General features: G+C 42.7%; 1 protein-coding gene across 2 annotated transcripts in view; it reads right to left on the bottom strand.

Annotated features, from left to right (window-relative positions):
• Nucleotides 1-16,825, bottom strand: part of PPP3CA (protein phosphatase 3 catalytic subunit alpha) — a 206,712-nt gene that overhangs the window by 26,134 nt on the left and 163,753 nt on the right. For both annotated transcript variants that reach the window (XM_075709822.1, XM_075709823.1), the window contains 2 exons: nt 8,238-8,315; nt 6,262-6,356 (listed from right to left, as the gene is read on the bottom strand). In XM_075709822.1, the coding sequence (XP_075565937.1) occupies nt 6,262-6,356; nt 8,238-8,315 (173 nt within the window). The remainder of the gene's footprint in view (nt 1-6,261; nt 6,357-8,237; nt 8,316-16,825) is intronic.

Below are 16,825 nucleotides of genomic sequence, written 5' to 3'. Positions count from 1 at the left end.
ATAAAGTAGGGTAGTTATTGGTATCACAAATACTTTTCTGAATTTTTAATTTAAAATCTTTCATTTACAAGCACAATGTACACAAAATATTTTTATTAGATAACTAATGAAGTTGATATTTAACATTAAACAAACTGGTTCTTGTTATGATTGTGCAGTTCTGACTACTGCTTAGTAGTCAGAAAAAGAAAACTTCACCTGGATCAAGAAGAAAATGCTTCTCAGATAACAGCAGGAGTTTCCCTGGGGTGTTCTTGCCCCTTGCTTTCTTTTGGTCATAGCTCTTTTTTTCCTCTCTGTTGGCTCAGAAATGTTTGGGGGTTTCACCTCTGCTTCATTTCTTAGTCCACGTTAACTTGATGCCTAAGTAGCTATAGGAGACCCCAGCTACCCTGAAAAAGCAGGAATCTTTTGAAGGTTATAGGACTACAGGCCACGCGGTCGCTGATGGAGGAAGCAGAAGAAAGTGTGATGGGTTCCTTCGGTTATGAAACCCGTAACTGGGGAAAACCTGACTCTCTCCAATATTTGCTTATTATTCCAGGCTGCAACCTCTATACTTTTCTTTCCAAATGTATACTCAGACAGATGCTAGCAGACCAAGCCACCAGCCACAGTTTTATCGCCTATATTCACCAACCAGAGCACGAATCTTATTTTATTATTCTTAACAGCCACATACATTTTAACCCGATTTTGGTACTTGCTGTTGTAAATGAGTTTTAGAAGCTAATGTTTTGTAAAGTGAAGATGTGCAGATATCCCAAATGACATTATACTTCTTTCCAATGCTAGTAAACTGAGATATTGGATGCTGAAATCATATTAGAGTGAAATGAAACACTAAGGCAGCAGGCAAAGGGCATTCGTGCTGTTTAGCCTTAAGCATTTAACATAGATGCCTACGGCTGGAAATACAGGTGGTGAAAAATATGCAGGTGAGAAAACTCCATCCTTCAGCTAGAAATGGGGACAGCTCTTCTAACCTTCTCAGAGTCACATATAAGCACCTAGTGCCATCTGAGACCCCCTGGGGTATCTCCTTGGTCTCCTTCAGTTAAAGATGAGCCTGGATCGCCCCTGTATCCTGAGTCATGCCTGTCAGATCTGAGTGGATCTCTTAGACCCCTCTGGCATCTCAAATGGTGCTTTAAAAGCCTCTATGTTGGGAGGTGGATTAAGGCCTTAAGCAACGTGAACGTTAAACTGTGTGACTGATAGTTCAGAATTACCCAAAGACATTACAATATCCTGCTTCAAGATCCACTGAATCATTTTTCAGTATAAATTAATGATAACATTTCCATCAGAGGAAAAAAAAATAATGAGCATGGCAGAAATACCAGCCCAGAATGAACTACATGTTTTCAGATAAACAATCTCAAAATAATTTTAGCAAACAAGTTAACTAATTTTCTTGTAATTTTTTTTTCCAGAAAACTCATCCTGTGTTTAGAAAATAAATGCAGTGAAAGGTCTCTCAAATTCTTCATACCTAAGAAAGAATTTCAGTTTCTGATTTAATGCCAAATTAACTTCAGCATTAACTGTGCAACTGGGAACAGTGCCTTCTCCTCCAGCAGAGTTGCTAAGTAACCACAGTGTTTTCTGCCCAAGACAGGTCAGGGATAAGGGTTAGCAAAATGCTTAAGGAGTTTAAACATTACCAAAGGAAAAAATGATTTACTATACAAGGTAATGATGTAAATAATCTAGTACAGAAGTGGGGCTAATTCCAGTAGGGAAAACGTTCCCTTACAGAATTCTGAAGATTTCTATTTTACATGTGCAATTGTGTCTTCCAAAGAAACAGCGCAATAGCGTTCAAGATTTTACCAACAGACTGCAAAAATCACTTCTGACAAACTTCTCTGCGTTGGCAATGAGATGGCCTAGATACCCTGACAGCTCCTCTTTAAAAGCTTTTGTTTCCATGACAAGGCCTCATCACAACAGCAGAGACAAAGCATTAAAGAAAACTGATAGGGCAAACAGAAGGTTATGCTGCTTTTTCTTTCTCCCAAAGTGCTATTATTTCTCAAAGATCATCCTTATTTTCCAGGTATATCACTCTGCCTTTTTCCAATATGAAAATAAATTTCCTGTTAGATCCATTTGGATCAGGTACATTTCTTAACGTGTATCTATGGTATACCACAGGCTGATACTCTATACGTGCTTCCTTGATATATTACTTACCTGATACATTAACAAGCATACGGCTGTACAGCTGGTTTTGATTTTTCCTAGTATCCCAAACTGCCCTGCATACTTTCTTTGTTTCTTTCCTTCATCATCTGCTTTTCCTTTCAGCAACACCATGTGTAAGTTGCAGCATGTTGGAAGAGACATCACGTTATTTTTTTCTATAGCTTTGGATTCTCTGGTGGTTATCTCACCACTATGAAACCTAATCTTTTAAAAGTGTTCAAAAGATAATAGTCTGTCTTTAGACAGCTAGTTAAAATTGTTCACTCAGCCAAAAAGCGGGCACTTACTGAAGTGACAGCCAGACACTAAAATATGAAGTATTGCCAATGATTTACAAATAAATTGCCTGCCTCTGTAGAACTTCTGTAAAATCTTTCACTTGATTTTGTTTTGTTGTGGCAGGAACAGCATTACAGCAAGCCCTAATTAAGGCATTAAGAAATATTAAATGCAGGAATGAAAGTTTAGACACAGTACAAGGCCAGCAGATCATACAATGCAGTAATTTTTAGCACCCTCTTATTCTGTTGCTATAGAGAATTTCTCCTGGTAATGGGCACCTTTGAATCCAGGGGTAAACCTGTACTTACACAACTTTCTCAGAGTTTCTTGATCAGTACAGCCTTCCTCCGAGGCCCTGAACTCACAGGTAACTATCACAATCCAATTAACATTTATCTTCTTGCATGAGGAGTTTTGATCCTCTCCAGAAGGAGTAGTCTTAGAAAATCATCAATGCACCAGTATTTCTTGTAACAAGTTTTAATAATAATCTCAAAGTATCTTTTTCTTTATGCCTTTTAATAATATAAATGAGAGCAGAAATGTTTGAGAAAGCTATGAAGACACTGAACAGAAGCTCAGAAATTGCCAAAAACCATACGTATAAATTCCTCCCCTTTGCCAATGCTCTCCATTATAATGAATATGGAAGGCATTAATAACAATAATGAAGAAGGATAGTCTTGGAAAGAGGAGGGACACTAGGCTGCCCATATCTAGGCAGTTTCTGAGTCTCTGAATCACCCCCTGAAAGTGTATCTCTCTGTCTCCATTAACTACACAGGGAACCCCTGACAGGAGCCTCCTAATTGAAAAACCTAACTTTGGCACCCGAAGTTCTGCATGTGTGTGGGCTGGGGTTGCGACAGGACCAGCAGCCGCATGACGGACAAATTACACATGCAGCCTTCACGAGGCAATGGCCAGTAACCAAAAGGATACAGAAAACTCCCTTTGGTACCAGAATCCAGCAGAACAAAGCCAAAAGAGATTCCCGTGGTGGGTTGGTACTCTGAGACAGCCCATGCAGAGAGTCCACAGCAGCATTATTAACAGCAGATATGCTGAACATGGTCTTGTTTGGCCAGCTTATCTTCAGCTACTCCTGCCGAACCTCCTTTTGCTCTGGGAATGTTGCCTCCCTACTGCTCTTTGAGGACATACCTGATCCCAGTGGCTGCTCTCCAGCGGGAACTGAATAAGCCTTTGGATAAAGTTGGCAACCAAGCCCACTCCTGAAATGCTTTGAAGAAGTACAAGAAAGTACACCTGCTTTAATGGGTATAAGAACTATCAACCTGGGGTAGAAAATGAGCATTCCTAGTCCTTGCAGTTTTTTTTAAAAAATGTATTTATCTTAAACACTGCATTTAAAAATGACCCATTCATGTCAATGGGAGATGAAGCCTCTCAGGAATTTATTTAGGGTGACTTTATTAGCTAAGTGACAACCAGAAGCATACTAAGAATGCATACTAGAAAGGAAGGCACTTACTAGTAGGAAAGTAACTCCTTTTCCAAGGACTGACAGTAACCAAAACCCTAGATGATCTGTAAAAAATCTATCAGGTTCCGCACCAGAGCACGGTGAGTCAGCTAGAGCAACTGTCCTGTAACACCTCTGGATGGAAAAGCCTTCCTTTGCCTCCTGAAATCAGTCAGTCAGAAGCTCTGTGTTCTTAGTTAATTCATCTGCTGCAAATCAAGGAAGCCAACAAGTAGCCACATTTTGGACTGATTGAGGATGATGGTGTTTTTCTTTCTTGAAGAGGAAAGCAAGCACCCAAACGCTATCCAGATGAAGATGCATAAGCAATGCAGCATGAAAAACTATGCATGATGTACTTTAAATGCCAAGAGCCAGTGCAATCAGTCACACGAAATAATGCTTCAAAACTTCTAATGAGAGAAAAGGAAGCAGTTAAACTCAACAGAAATTCATTACAAAGCTGCTAAAGGTCAGCCTCTAAATTTACAACAAGCCATACATTAAAGAGTGGCACACTGGTGCCGATCTCGCACCGCTGCTGATTTGCCTGAGCTTACTCAGAGCAGATATTGCCAGCAGCGCGCCCAAACTTCAGCTGTGACTGCAGATAACCAGCGCCTTTCAGCAGCTGGCCTACAGCCTTTCACCAGAAAAGGCTTTCCACCACCAGTTTTAAGACCTGCCTGCCACAGCAGAGCATCCTGGAACAAGGGAAGCGACCCTCTCTTCCAAAATGGAGATATCGGAGAGGCACTTCCCTTCACCACCCCAACTCTGTGGTTTCAAATTCAAGATCTTGAATGTTATAAATCATTGCTTTACATTTAACATTTGCCTTTGCGACAAAAATCTCACATTGGTCACCCATTGCCTTCATGTGCACAGAACTGCCTCCATGAATTAAGAAACAAAAGGTGAATGCTTTCTGTCACCTTACTTGCACAGACCCGTCACTGGTCTGCCTTCTACCCAGAGAGTAAACACACTTTTTCACCAACAGCAACGATGCTGCCAAGAAAATTAACACATTCCTTGTTTCATCCTGCACTTTTTGGGTTGCTAGCAGAGTCCCTCTATTATTTACTTTTACAAAAGTAGCTACTGACAGCTCTGCTTACATGTTTTTTTGCAGAAGGCTTTTATTAATTTTTCCACAAGTTAAGACGCGTATCGATAACACCGAAGTGTACAAACCCTATTATCTAACAGTGAAGTGTTTCCTTCTCTTGCATACAGTTCGTGGCATAACAGCTTTTAGATTATGAGTTTCATAATATAAAATGATGCCTGACGAAGCTTTCTTTTGCAAATTTAAAAAAAAAAATTAAAACTGCTTATTTCCTTTGCAGGCAAGCATCCAAATTAAAAATGTCTCTTCTCAAGAAAGACTGATCTCTTTGCAATGGAGTGACTTTCAAGCATATCATTGAGAAAAAAATTATTTTGTTTTGCTCACAGAGGAACACAAATAATTTTAGCTTTACTGGGAATAGGAGAAAATAAACATTACTGCTCATTTCAAGATATAGGAGGACAGGTTTATTAGAATGCTTTATTTTTAGAAACATGATTTTTTTTTTTCCCAGTTCATTAGAGGAGGGAGATTTCAGGGAATGCAATACACTAATAAACTCAGAGAAGCTGCAAACACTTGTATTCAGTAGAGTCTTTATAGAGTGACCAGTGACTTCTTATTTGTGCAGTAACTTTTTTTTTTTTTTTTGGCTAATAATATTTCATTTCCTACAAAATAGTTTTCAAGTGATTAAAAAAACCCAAAACATAAAGGAACTCAGACAATATGTGTCCCATGCTTTATCCCGTGATGATGTGTCAAAGTTTGTTAGCTGGCTAGAGGGTTTGCATATACAAACTCCCATTAATTTTACTGGAAAGGAACAAAGGGACAAATAATTAATTATAAGGAACACTGGGCTCTGAACATGTCACCCACAGCATTTCTTAATATACTTCTCTTAGTTAATAGAGCTGTTTTCAGTTTTGCTTCCTGTAACATTTACTTAATAACTTGAAGTCAAAATACAGAAATATCCTAAGGCATATTAGAATCCACAGTTATGTTCAGAGGCATGCATCCGCCTGTGATAAATTTAATTAGATTTTTATTATGTAATAAAAGGAATGGGCATGAACTAATAAATAGAGGAAGAAAATGGGCATGAATTGATAAATAAAGGAGTGAAAAAGAAAACCAATGTAATATATTTGAGTAAAGAGAAGTACAGTCTACTGTATATTAACAGGAACTAAATTCTTACCTTTGTTATTGTATACATCTAGATAGTTTGGTGCTGAAAAAATTGTGATTAGTGAAGGGAAGCCTGTTGTTTGGCTTTTCCTGTACATACGATACCTAAAAGGAAAGAGAAGATACTAATTATTGCCCAACGTTGTAGGTATATTTGTCACTGACCAAATATAGTGCGAAAAACCCTAGGACATTACTGCACCGGCTGTTAACAAATGCCAAGACAGAAAACCACGCATATGTGCTTTTTAAAGCCATGGAAAAAAATATTTCCTGCAGGCCTATTCATTATATCCATTTGGGATGGCCAGGGATCCACACCATGCTTGAAAGCTGCATCTCCATCTGAAATTTACTGAGCTAGAGGTGGTTTTTTATGAATTTGCCCAGTGGCCATCCCTGGAGCCAGGTGGCCCCTATGCACATGCACCCCAGGACGTTCCCAGACTTTGCCTCTGTGGGACTGCGGGTGAAGGCAAGCACGAGCACATGGCTTGGAGACGCATGGTACTGCCTTCAGAAGAGAAGTGCATGTCCTCCATGACCCTCCAGCTGCCTGCCCTCTCTGGCCATGCAAGTGATGGCAAGGCCAGGGGAGATAGGAACTATGAGAAGGGGAGGGGAAACAGGGGTTCCAGTATTTTCAATGCCACGTCTAATCTCATCCAGTCTATTACCCAGTTTATTAATGCTGGCATGTCTTCCTTACCTAGCTTTGCTGCCTTATGAAAAATAAAAGGCTTATTGACCAACATATAATCAATCAAGCATTAAACCTACAAGTAATTGGAAGGAAACCAACTGAACCGTACTTTTGTCTTACTAAGACACAAGTAACACCAAATACTGCTCTTTAGTCTTCAGCTACAAAAAACTGGAGAACGTGGCAAATGTCCACAACGGTTGCACTGAAACCATTGTATAGTTTCAATGCAATCCCTTCTACAAAATTTTATTTTTCACCCTTTATTGGAAAGCAATACAATAAAAATGAAATTTTATTACCCTTGGGTATTTCATGCCAGTTATTTTTGGCAGAGTAATAGCTTGCTTTTAATTGCATTGAGGTTTTTTAAGTATGTGATAATTCAAACATTCAAAATAGCTTTTTATATGAATAGCTTTTTATATGCATAGTGAATATCAACCTTATTCCTACAATCTTGCTACTTTATCTTTTATTACTATTCAGGTTGGGTAAAGTTTCTACCTCCAAATAAACACATTAATAATTTATGCAAGATATGCAAAGCTACTTATTCAGATACCAGTCCTTCATTAAAATCTCACAAGTATGGTAAATTTCAATGAATAGATAATTTTTTATAATTTTTTAAAGCAGCATAAAAACTTCTATTTCTACACTGGCAATAGTTTCATGAGGGAACCATCAACACCACCCGGTGCTTGACCTGGATTGTTTTTGCACACAGTTTCTTAATAAACTCCTTAAATTTGCTAATGACACTCCTGCATAAAATCATTTTTGGCTATTGAGTTCCACAAGTTTATTGTCTTGATAACGCGTAAAACCAGTAGGCCCAGAAGTTTCAGGTAGGTGTGAAAGACTTCAGAGATGACAGTTCTGGCCTTTGTGAGCCAAATCACTTCCCAGGCATCGTGGCAATCAGTGTGTCAGAAGACTCAGGCACATTTGCAAAACTTCTTTTTCTGAGCTGAATTTGTTTTACTTCCCAAGTTTGGCATCCAAATAACTTTTGGTCATTTTATGCCACTTAAAATCACTAAGACTAAGTAAATGGGATATATGAGGATTCATTAAGTCCTGTAACTCAGTAATAATCATGTAAAAGACATTCTAATGCCAGTCTATGTTTTTATAGCATTAATAAAAAGTGAAAGCTGTTGCAACTTAATTTTAAATTTTCCCATTCATTCTCACGCAGTTGTTCTTTCTTTCCTTGCTCTGTTTGACAACGGTAAGCCATTATTCATTATTAGTGCCCCCTCTCCACACATACTTACCCAGCATCCTGGGCTTCATGAGCTCGGAGTATAGATAACAAATTATTGTGCTGTAGGAATTCACACACAGCAGGGTAACTGTTGGAAGAAAATAATAGCACCTGTTATAGCATTATCAGAAGTGCCACATTTAGCTCTATCTTTCAAAAATGTTCCATCCAACATGCATCATTCATGAAATCAGCCCCTGCTCTGCAGGCAGATTTCAGTAGAGACAACACTAGAAGCAGCACCTTTTTTTCTCCCACCCTATAACTGCATGGAGAGGAATGCTGGAAAGTTGCAATTTATTAAGTAACAATCACCTTATTGCTTGTCGGAAAGAAAGTAATTTCTTCTATTATACTTTAAGATTCAATGTACTCGGAAAAAGAAAAATGCGATATGATGGTTGCTCACAACAGAAAACCTCCTCGCCCACTAACTACAGTATGCACAGGCTGCTTATGGACACCAGATAATAAGCTGGTGTGCAAAAAGAGAGGGAGAAAGACAGAAGGAAGAAAGGCAAATCAATCTCCAAACTGAAGATGTTTGATCTTCTGAACTTCATCTCCTTGGTAAATAAGAATTATCCTTCCCCTTCACAACTTAAAATGTAAATTCTGTGACTTGTAAAACCCCAGAAGTGTACCCACTGAATATATCTTTCCAAGACATGTTGTACTGTATGAGTGAAAACAAAATCATTAGGTGAAAATGGCAAGAATTTCTCTATCATATTTTTCACTGCACATGGACAGTCTTGCTTTCAAGGAGAACAGAGGAGCTGTTTCTTACAACCTCAGCACCCTGAAACTCATTCTTACCGTTTAAGACACTGAAAATGCATGAAAAACACATGCAAGAAAAACAAAACATAGCATAACCTGTACGCAGTTTTGACAGCACAAATGGGAAATATTGTTAGAGAAAAGCTATTTACAATTACACCAAAGTGTTACAGAACTTAAAATGACTCCATTTTGCTGCTTTCAAAAATAAGTTTTGGCTTTTTTCTGTAATGATCGTTTCCTTCTTGCTTTTAAACCGCTGATGACTCTCCACGCCTGTATTCAAGGATAACAAGCACAATGGCCATCTATCACTTCAAGACAGGAAGCAAAACCTCTCTTCTCCTGTTGTTAAAATTTAATACAGAACCCAAGAAAGCCAAAACTTCCTGGCTTCCCCTGTCAAAAGCCAGCTGTAGGAAGAGCAAAACAGGACAAAGAACATGTATGGGAGAGGGGAAAGGAGAAGTGGCATTGGAATAAAAATGACTTCACATCTGGCAAAACCTTACCAGGCCCCTTAAAAACATCTAAGGGGTGGGAGTCTTGATTCAGATGGCCCTTAGAGCTCTTCCCTTTTCTCCCTCTTCGGGGCAATCCTATACAATTTGTTTTGCCTTATCCAGATTTATTTCCCACCCTTGAAACCAAGCAATAGTTCAGCTGACTACTTATAGATTTCATGACTTTTTACCATGGTGGGAAGCGGGCACCCCTGCAAGGTAGCAGGCAGCCTCATCTACCTCCCTGCACCCCAGTGTCCCTACGTCTGAAAGGCACTTCTGAATTTAATGTTCCTCACTGGCAAGGATGCAGCATGGTATTTGCTCCGTTCTCGCTAGCAGCTTAAAGAAGTTGCATTTAAAACATTAAACCTGGGGAGAAACCAAGTGTTGCCACCTCCTGTCACTATCTGAATTTACTTCCAGTACTGGAGGTTGCCTGCACATCAGCAGCAAGAAAAGCTGGCCAGGCACAGAAGTTTGAGCTGTTACTCTCTTGATCCCCTCCGTCTGACTGGAGCCTGACCAGCTCCAAGTGCCCTAGCTCCGAAGCCGATGTGGTGGAGAGGCAGGTCTGGCACGGGTGGAGAGTTGGGCTGCCCTCTGAATGCAGCCTGTCCCAGAGCAACGTCTGACCTGAGACCAGGACCAGGAGACAGATTTTCCTGGATTTGAGGCCCAGGATGTGACATGTAGGTGTTATGACTCCCTCCCTGTCACTGCTGGGCAAGTTGAAGAGAGCAACAATCAAAATTGTTGCCAAAAAAAAAACAAACCAAAAAAACCAAAAAAAAAAACCCCCAAAAAAACCTGGTGGCAAATGGTGTAAACTTCACATAGCAGCTCTGAAATGTCACCTGATGGTTCGAGAAAAAGCAAAATAGACCCTGCATTAACATCCATTCACCATGTTTATTTTCCACTATCAATTCAACTCTCCTGTAGTTCAAATAATAGAACAGCTGGAAAGGTTTAAAGAAGGAAATACAAGGTGTTGGGGAAGACACTAAGGCATCTCCATGATCACTTCTCTGCTCGTTCTGCAGCATGACAAGCTCACAGTGTGCCTGTAAATAACACAAACAAACTTGCAGAGTCTCTGAATCTCCAGGCATAACTCACATACAGGTATTATGTTACAGGACTGTATGTATTATCAAAGACCCTGGCAAGAGCACACTGTTTTGCAGTACCTTAGGGGCAAGATGCAGTCATACAGTAACACTGTTATACAAAACACTTAAGTAAAAGCTGTTGCTAAATATACTGAGCAAATTAAAAAAAAAAAAAAATCTCAACTAAACATTATACGAAAGACCTGCTGTCCCAGCCACGATTTCATGGACTACCTTCAGAGCCTACCTGCAGTCCCATAACAGCCCCATCAGTTTCTAACTTCATGCATGAAAGAGATGAAAATTCATGAAAAAAATAATGCAAAATCTAATGCATCATTTTCCTTGTTTATCCAAGAGAAATGCTACTGCTTGCTTCCAACCTTCCTGGATATTCTGAAGCTGAAGTGTCATTTGCAGCTAGAGGCTACAAAAGCAGTAGAAAGGTATATTGCTTTTTTTGGACTTGACCCATCTAGCATATATTCCCAGTCACAAGTTTGGTATTTGGAATTATCTAAAAAGCTTGCCATTACAAAATAATTTCAATTCCCAAATTACATGGGGTATCGTTTTGGCAACTGCAGTGATCTCAAATGCTGACAGGCTGCCATTCAAACAGCTGGCAAATGAGAACTAATCACAGAATCACAGAATGGTTTGGGTTGGAAGGGACCCTATAGATCATCTGGTTCCAACCCCCTGCCATGGGCAGGGACACCTTCCACTAGACCAGGTCGCTAAAAGCCCCAGCCTGGCCTTGAACACTTCCAGGGATGGGGCAGCCACAGCCTCTCTGGGCAGCCTGGTCCAGTGCCTCACCATCCTCATGGTGAAGAATTTCTTCCTTCCTAATCTAAATTGACCCTCTTTCAGTTTAAAGCCATTACCCCTTGTCCTATCACTACATGCCCATGTAAAAAGTCCCTCTCCAGCTGTCCTGCAGGCTCCCTTCAGGTACTGGAAGGCTGCTATAAGGTCTCCCCGCAGCCTTCTCTTCTCCAGGCTGAACAACCCCAACTCTCTCAGCCTGGCCTCGTAGGAGAGGTGCTCCAGCCCTTGGATCATTTTTGTGGCCCTCCTCTGGACCCGCTCCAACAGGTCCATGTTGTTCTGACGTTGGGGGCCCCAGAGCTGGACGCAGTACTCCAGGTGGGGTCTCACGAGAACGGAGTAGAGGGGCAGAATCACCTCCCCTGACCTGCTGGCCACGCTTCTTTTGATGTAGCCCAGGACACGGTTGGCTTTCAGGGCTGCAAGAGCACATTGCCGGCTCATGTTGAGCTTCTCACCAACCAACACTCCCCAGTCTTTCTCCTCAGGGCTGCTCTCAATCCATTCTCTGCCCAGCCTGTATTTCTGCTTGGGATTGCCCCAACCCATGTGCAGTACCTTGCACTTGACCTTCTTGAACTTCATGAGGTTTGCATGGGCCCACCTCTCAAGCCTGTCAAAGTCCCTCTGGATGGCATCCCTTCCCTCTAGCACATCAACTGCATCACACAGCTTGGTGTCATCCACAAACTTGCTGAGGGTGCACTCAATCCCACTGCCCATGTCACTGATAAAGATGCTAAACAGCGCTAGTTCCAATACTGACCCCTGAGGAATGCCAACTCATCACTGTCTCCACTTGGAGATCGAGCTGTTGATCACAACTCTTTGAAACACTGCAGGCTTTCTTTCTGTGTTTGAGTTTGTCCAGGAGCTACTGGCATTTTGCCTGACTTCCTCTTTGTTAGGATGCATCGCTCTTGAGCTTGGAGGAGGTGATCCTTGAATGTTAACCAGCTTTCTTGGACCCCTCTTCTGTCCAGGGCTTTATCCCATGGTATTTACCAAGCAGATCCCTGAAGAGGCCCAAAGACTGCTCTCCTGAAGTCCAGGGTAGTGAGCTTGCTGTGCACCCTCCTCAGTGCCCTAAGGATCTTGAACTCTACCATTTCATAGTCACTGCAGCCAAGGCTGCCCTTGAGCTTCACATTCCCCACCAGTCTCTCCTTGTTGGTGAGAACAAGGTCCAGCATAGCACCTCTCCTTGTTGGCTCCTCTATCATATGGAGAAAGAAGTTATCATCAATGCATTCCAGGAACCTCCCGGATTGCTTATGCCCTGCTGTGCTGTCCCTCCAACAGATATTGGGGTTGTTGAAGTCCCCCATGAGGACCAGGGCTTGTGAATGTGAGGCTGCTCCTATCTGTCTACAGAGGGCCTCATCTGCTTGGTCTTCCTGGTCAGGTGGCCTGTAGCAGACCCCCACTATAATGTCACCCATCCCTGCCCTCCCTTTAATCCTGACCTGAGCTCTCGGTCGGCTCCTCATCAATCCCCAGGCAGAGCTGCCTGCAATCCAGCTGGTCACTGAAATAGAGTGCAACACCCCCTCCTCGTCTCCGCTGCCTGTCCTTCCTATAGAGCCTGTATCCTTCCATTCCAACACTCCAGTCATAGGAGCCATCCCACCACATCTCTGTGATGCCAGTAAGATCACAGCCTTGTAGGTGTGCGCACATCTCTAACTCCTCTTGTTTATTCCCCATGCTATGTGCGTTTGCATAGAGGCATTTAAGTTGGGCCCCCGATAAAGCTGACTTACTGTCTGGAATTCCTTTGTGCTGCTCTTCAAGTGCTCTCCTGCTGACCTGTGATCCCTCTCCAGGCTCTGGGCATCTATTGCTGGCACTGGCATCAAACTGGTAGGAGCGGGATGGATTGAGGTTCCCCTCCCCTGGCAGCTTTAGCTTAAAGCCCTCTTCACCAGCCTGGCAAGCCTATGACCAAAGATGCTCTTCCCCTTCTCTGTCAGGTGGACCCCATCAGCCCCTAGTAGACCCGGTTTCTCAAAGCGAGTCCCATGGTCTAAGTAGCTGAACCCCTGGTTGTGGCACCAGTCCTGTAACCATTTGTTGATTCACCAGATTCAACTGGCCCTTTCAAACCCCTTCCCTTTGACCAGGAGGACTGATGAAAAAACTGTCTGTGCCCCAGAGTCCCTTGCCGCCGCTCCGAGGGTTCTGTAAAGCCTTCTTGATACTCCTCAGAGCACTCCTGACTGTATCGCTGGTGCCCACATGAAACAACAGCAGCGGACAATAGTCAGCGGACTGTATGAGGCTTGGTAGTCTCTCGGTGATATCCCTGATACGAGCCCCCAGCAAGCAGCACACCTCTCCAGAGAGTGCGTCAGGTCAGCAAATGGGTGCCTCCATACCTCTCAGAACAGAGTGGCCAACTACTATCACCTGTCGCCTTTTCTTAGTTGTGCTGGTTGTTATATGGGGAGCAGATCGGGCTGCCTGACTCAGCTGCAGCGTCTCTCCTGGTGTGATGGGTCTTTCCTCTTCAGTCTACAGAGCGGTTCTGCAAGGGCAGCTCAGGCTTTGGGGGGGCAAGTCTCTTCATCCTGCTGGTCCACGCTGTTGCAACCATCCATTCTTCTGCATTATTCTGTGTGTGGCCGTGGGGGTGTTTTTGGCTGTTTGGCCGTGGGCTGTTGGTCCACTGCAGACTGCTATCTAACTCCTCAGCCTCCCTGATGTTACACAGCCTTCTCACCGCCTCCTGCAGCTCAGCCACCTGCTGCCGGAGGTCCTCCACCTGGGCACACCTTTTGCAGGCGGGTCTGCCGCCTGTCCCTGCCCCAGGGCAGGTCTAGGCACTCCCTGCAGTCGGAGGTCCGCACTGCAGCCTCTCCCTTCAGCAGCTCCAACTGGGTGGAAGCATCAACCACCGCTGGGGTAGATGGTGCAGACCCCCCCAGCTGGAGCTGCAACCTTCGCTCTCAGATGAGTGCCCACCATTCTGCCTTGACGGTCAGGTAGAATGAGTGCCCTTGACCCGTGCAGATGGCTCACAGAATGGTGGCCTGTTGCTGGGTTATGTGTACTTCAGGTGTCTTGCTGGGCCAGCGGAATGCCCCTCCTTAGAAGAGGTGCCCACCCTGCACACCCTCCCTGCCGACCCACGATGCCCTGTTTGCCCGCCCTGTTGCCAGCGCTGCCTGGGGCTGCCTTCTGTGGGAGCAGGGGCGACCGTCGTGGTGGCCACCATTACTCCTGTCCCCACCCACGTGGGGACACCTTGTGAGAGGGGCCTGCTCCTGGCAAGCCTCTGCGCTCCCCTGGGATTTCCCGGGCTCAGGAAACCCCCCGGTACGCTGGCAATCCCCTGCTCCGCTGCGGAACCCGCCTGCACTGGAGCTCATCGCCTCTGTGAGTGACTAATTTGCATACATTTCTTTTCATAATTAATTGTGACTAAATGTAGACTTATGGCACATTTTGTTTAGAAATTTTTACATTAACTTCTGAGAACTGGGGTCTATAATGAAAAATATGATAGACAGTTGATTATGTTCATTATCAGTGCAGCTGCTCAAAATCTCTAGCCCATTACTTTTTTTTTCCATAGTATTCTTTTCATCCAGTGTTAAGTACTGCTTTTAAAGAAGATACAGTGAAGTGGTAAAAAATGCTCCTAAATAGACATGATAGGTTCTTCTTTCCATTTCAAAGTACAAAAGTTTTGGGGTTTTTTTTATTCCTTAATTATCTTATTCACCATAAATCCATGGAAAATAGACTTCTACTAGCAGAATCTGGCTGATTCTACAGGGCCCACACCTAGAAAGGCAGAGATACCACATAGTGCTCCATGCAAATACACAGTAAAAAACCTAAATATCTGGCTGCCGTCTTTTCTTCTAAGTGGATAGCATGGTATCTGCAATGAGCAAGCACTCATATTACCCAAACCACTACAACCCATGAGCAGTGTCTCTGGATATTTTATTTTGAAAAAGGCAAAGCAATTCTCAGACATTTTTCTTCAGCTACTTGTTGAAGCCAGGGCTGGCGAGAAGAAAAATTTTCACTATATGCAGCTATTACATACGCTATACCAGTTGTGACAATAAATACAGGGCTTTAATTTCCAGCACTTTCTTAACATCAGTTTGCTTCTGCCCAAATGCAGTTTCATACTAAACAATATTCCTCAACACAAAAACAGATGCTCTCCAGGTAAACAGCAGGAAGTCCTGCAAAATGCCAATAAAACAGAGATTATGGCAAAAGTTATCAGAAACAAGCTTTTACAGAAAAGATTTCTGCTTGGAAATTTTTTTTTCCTAATCTTTCTAATGAAAATCAGTGTTGCGTAATCAAATTCCCTACTAGTTTTTCTGATCGCTACCCTTCCAGAAACACTCTCCTCCTTGCCCTGCTTTGCAGAGCCCAGACTGTAATTCAGATGAGCCAGAAATAAAGCAGTTGGCCAAGAGGGAAAACAAACAAACAGAAACCCCCCACGCAACAGGCTTTTCCAGAACTACCCAGCCTTCTGCCTGCACTTCATGTGTCATGCTGAATCACGGAAGAACAGTGACTCACGGAGAAAACAAAATACCCCACCACTAAGCTAGAGAGATGTTATTCTCCATGGAGTATGTGACTGTGATATTCCCTACTTTGTCATCGTTTTTTAGTTAGAATGCCTCATGCATAGTTTCCTAGTTCTGAAGTCTCTTTTGCATGATCACTGGTTACTTCTACGCTGTTTTGAAAGAGAAGCAATACTTTGCTAACACGAACCAAAATGGCAGATGTTTTCAAATTGCTCTTCTAGCAATAACTGGAAAAACTGGATGGATTTAATCTATGTTTTTTTCATATCCTTCATCACACCTTTAAAGCAGGGTTGTAAACATTTCTTTAAGAAGAGGACATTCAAATTTAGTCCAACAGCTTCTCTAAGATTGCATGCACATATAAAAACAAGTTTTCAGCAAAACCCATTGACCTCACACTTCAGTCTCCAAAGGCCAAAGGCAAATACTTTTGCTGCTCTGCTGTCCTAGGCAGCTCCCAGCACATCTCTTTCCACCTGCTTTTTCTTGCCCTTAGCTGTGCCGTCTGCAGAGCTGCACTGAGAAATGGAGCAGGGAACTGCATGGGATTAGAACAAATAAACACATATTTTTTTGCAGAGTCATTCTTTACAAAATTGGATGTGTTCCCAGGTCTGATGGAGTATATGAGCAAATCTAGCAATGCAGCTGGGCAGATAATAGGAGGGCAGCAAAAAGCTTCTGGCCTGGGAGAAGGAAGAATGGAAAAGTCAGCAAAAGAATCTGTTTAAAATGCTGCTACTGCAAGAAAACATTCATACAACCATGCCTCACACCCTGAGGTGAAAC

Source organism: Pelecanus crispus, chromosome 4, assembly GCF_030463565.1.
Source record: "Pelecanus crispus isolate bPelCri1 chromosome 4, bPelCri1.pri, whole genome shotgun sequence".
Lineage (NCBI taxonomy): Eukaryota > Metazoa > Chordata > Aves > Pelecaniformes > Pelecanidae > Pelecanus > Pelecanus crispus.
The sequence above is the reverse complement of the archived record's forward strand: the minus strand, read 5'-3'. Positions and strand labels throughout refer to the sequence as shown.